General features: G+C 33.6%; 1 protein-coding gene across 1 annotated transcript in view; it reads right to left on the minus strand.

Moving 5' to 3' along the window:
• Window positions 1-2500, minus strand: part of LOC144980293 (axonemal dynein light chain domain-containing protein 1-like) — a gene marked incomplete in the record, with an annotated part of 41501 nt that overhangs the window by 18961 nt on the left and 20040 nt on the right. Inside the window, 2 exon segments of the mRNA XM_078927935.1 lie at window positions 1-19; window positions 1935-1986. The exon segment at window positions 1-19 is cut by the window's left edge and continues 198 nt beyond it. Coding sequence (XP_078784061.1) covers window positions 1-19; window positions 1935-1986 — 71 coding nt within the window.

The raw sequence follows: 2500 nt of genomic DNA on the forward strand, positions 1-2500 counted from the left end.
ATGATGAGACCGGCAACACCTGGCGAGGAGAATATATAGAAATATATCTGTTACAAGAAATAATTTACTCAGAATTGACATAAATAACAATGTGAAATTGAATGTAAGCTTCGATTTAATAGACAAAAACAGATAAATAGATAGATAGATAGAGTTAGTGTGTTTGTGTGTGAGAGAGAGAGAGAGAGAGAGAGAGAGAGAGAGAGAGAGAGAGAGAGAGAGAGAGAGAGAGAGAGAGAGAGAGAGAGAGAGAAATTTGAATGGATTGAAGTTATTGTTATGCGCCTAGAGCTTTATTGTATAGAAGAGTGGGCACAATATAAATAAATTTCATTATTATTATTATTATTATAAAATGGACGTTTTCACATATTCAATTGAAGCTTACATTCAATTTCACATTGTTACTTATTTCTTCGAGATTCGAGCAGCAACATTTACATTACTCAGAAGTGACATAAGATATCAACAACAACACAACGCATACCGAGAATTTAATCTATGTTATGACTTCTAAGACCAAAATACTATTATCTCTATCGATCTATTGGGGCCAGCGTGGCTCAGCGGTACGGTCTTTGCTTCGTACCCAAAAGGTACCGAGTTTGATCACCCACAGCTGCGTTGTGTGGCCTTGAGCAAGTCACCTCGCTCTAGCTCAACTTGCGGCACTGCACTGCGGCTGAAGCCTGGGTTATTCCAGCCTTCCCTTGGAATAGACCCTAGAGACAAATTTCCCCTATGGGATGAATAAAGAGAATTTTATTTTATTTATCAATTTTTTTATTATTTTAGCTACTCATAACTACGTACCCGATTCTGCCATCAGCAGTGTTTTTGTCCCCTCGAAGTATCGGTCTTTTATAACTGCCGGCATGTGCTTCATAATTGAGCTAGAGAAATATTCTAGCGCAATTAAAAAGTTCTAATTTTCTTCTTTTTAAAAAATATTAAATTTGTTTCGATAATGCTTCTGGAAATATAAATTAAATTGATTTACTGTGACACACTTCCCATAGGAAATTACGGCGTTTTGATTGCGAAAATGTTGCTGCTTGAAGCTCGAAGGAAAAAACCCAAAAGTATTGAATTTATAAGCTTCAATTTATTAAATGAAGAAAGATACTGTGGACGTTTTGAGTTTCCCCTTTATCAACAAAACAGGACGAATGAAAAACTATAGACGTCCACAGAATCTGTTTTCGTCTAATAAATTGAAGCTTATAAATTCAATAATTATCAGTGTTTTGATAGCCAGATTATACGACTATAGAACTCTACACAAAGGCTGAACAACGCCAATGATTTGATATAGCCACAAAAAAGAAAGGTAATAAAATAACTGCGAAAGAAATATCTTTCTCGTGGTATGTCTTTCATTTATGTTTGAGGGAGTTACTCTAAAAAAAAAATAATAAAAAAATTGAAGATAAAAACATTAAAAGAATTATTTTCTAGCTTCCAAATAAGTCCAAAGTTCAAGGTTGAATAACTTTTGAAATAATTGCCCTCCCATGCTGGTTTTGGTATATATAGAAAAAGTCTTTTAAAATTATATGTACTTTCTATAACAAGTAACACATTTGTTGTATGTTTATGATATGAAAAATTGGATTGGAGTGGCTTTCATTGTTATTTTCCAGTGTTTATTTTTGTAGTAATAATAATAATAATAATAATAATAATAATAATAATAATAATAATAATAATAATAATAATAATAATAATAATAATAATAATAATAATAATAATGATGCTGAAAACTTATATAGCGTTATAACTCCGAGACACCAGACTCTAAGCGCTTAAATTACAAATTACGTTGGCTGAAACATACTCATTCACACACATAATGGTTTCTTTTTCTTACTTTCTTTATGTTTGTTAATCTTTACCAAAAAAAATTAGAACTTAAAAAATACAACAGGGCAAACCATTTTCTCCTGTAATCCTGTGATGGAATTGAGACAACAGCTCATCAACTTCCTGCAAAAAAAACATAAAAATACAGATTAAACAAAAGTGAATATAACAGCTTCAACAAAAAAAAAAAACACACACAAAAAAACCCTACCAAACACGGAAGTTTCAGGCTCTAAACCCTTCTTCAGCTAACAACAAAAAGTCTTGTAAGAAAGATACTTGAGCTTTTATATACCTGTTAGGCGATATTACAGGATTTCTTTTCCGACAGATTCAACACTGTTAATGGTCATGTACTCATTTCACACCTGAGAGTAAAGAGCCTTTTCCGAGAACTCAACTATGCACTGCTCAGAGTGGTGTTTCAAACCTTGGACCTTCCAATCCTAAGGCGAGTGTCATACCACAAGACAACATTGACTCACACGAATACCCTTGCTTTAAGCATTCTTTGTTCTAGGGACATGCGATGATCCTGACTCTGTAATTATATAGATCATTACGAAAGCACAAAATGTTAGAATGTTTAACCCTAGAGGTGACAGGGCCACTTTCGCTCACCCCCCCCCCCCCCCCC

Source organism: Berghia stephanieae, chromosome 9, assembly GCF_034508935.2.
Source record: "Berghia stephanieae isolate SIO BIC M18660-M18661 chromosome 9, UCSD_Bste_1.3, whole genome shotgun sequence".
Lineage (NCBI taxonomy): Eukaryota > Metazoa > Mollusca > Gastropoda > Nudibranchia > Aeolidiidae > Berghia > Berghia stephanieae.